Source organism: Mus caroli, chromosome 15 (genome assembly GCF_900094665.2).
Source record: "Mus caroli chromosome 15, CAROLI_EIJ_v1.1, whole genome shotgun sequence".
Lineage (NCBI taxonomy): Eukaryota > Metazoa > Chordata > Mammalia > Rodentia > Muridae > Mus > Mus caroli.
Genome location: NC_034584.1, coordinates 5,474,040 through 5,474,965, shown reverse-complemented (window position 1 = coordinate 5,474,965; position 926 = coordinate 5,474,040). Strand labels below are relative to the sequence as shown.

The 926-nt window shown below is 48.8% G+C and overlaps 1 protein-coding gene across 1 annotated transcript; it reads right to left on the bottom strand.

The window, feature by feature from the left end:
* Positions 1-6: 6 nt before the first annotated feature.
* Positions 7-656, bottom strand: Synj2bp (synaptojanin 2 binding protein). Its single transcript, XM_021183952.1, has one exon. It carries the CDS (start codon positions 591-593, stop codon positions 156-158), a length of 438 nt encoding a protein of 145 aa, XP_021039611.1. The 5' UTR covers positions 594-656; the 3' UTR covers positions 7-155.
* Between the last annotated feature and the right edge of the window lie 270 nt (positions 657-926).

Here is a 926-nt window from a genome sequence, read left to right as displayed (position 1 = left end):
AGAATTGGAGATTTTGAATAGCAGGGTTTTGGGTGATAAGCAGTCACTTTAAATCATGTATTGGCTATGTGGAGGAGAAAGAATATGGGAGGATGTCAGAGATGGTGAGTGAGAGAGAGATAGTTCATTGGACACACTGGAAGACAGCAAGCATTTCAAAGCTGCTTTCGGTATCTCACGAAGGCCCAAACTGCTACCATGGTGAGGGCAAACACTGGTAGCAGCACCATAGCTNCAGGAACTCCACTTGGCTCTCCTTCACCTCGATGTACTATAGGTCCGTTCTGCACTGGTAACCTGTGCTGTACTCTCAGGGACACAGCACATCCCGCATTACGGAAGAGGTCTACAGCATCTTGGTGCAGCAGGTTCTTCAGATCTTGGCCATTTACCGAGAGGATCTTATCACCCTCCTGGAGCCGCCCATCCTGGGCCGCAGCCCCATCCTCTTTGATACGGCTGACGTAGATGCCACTGTCGTTGGAGACATACTGTTGATCTGTCCCACCGACGATGTTGAAGCCCAGCCCCGAAGGTCCTCTCGTCAGGTTGATCTCTTCCTCCGTGACTAAATAATCCACCCGTCCGTTCATATCTGACTGCTCTCCGGGCGGAAACCCGGGGTCAGCGGGTGCCCAGAGCAGGTGAAGGTGGATCAAGCTATAATGAGTCTTTTTTAAACCCAGAATTAATTACCTTTCAAAGAACCTGTTGACTCGCAGAATGTGCTTGCAGTGACTATTGGAGGATTTTACAAGTATTAGTTAATTCTGCCTGAACTGATTTGATTACCTTCCCAGTGGAAAGAAGGGCCAAGGAGATGGGAGAGGTTTTGCAGAGAGGAGAAGAGGAAGAGCAGTGGTCAGTGGCTCTTCTGTTTTTGCACTGCTAGCTGCAAGGAAATTTGACCAAGGATGAATTGTATT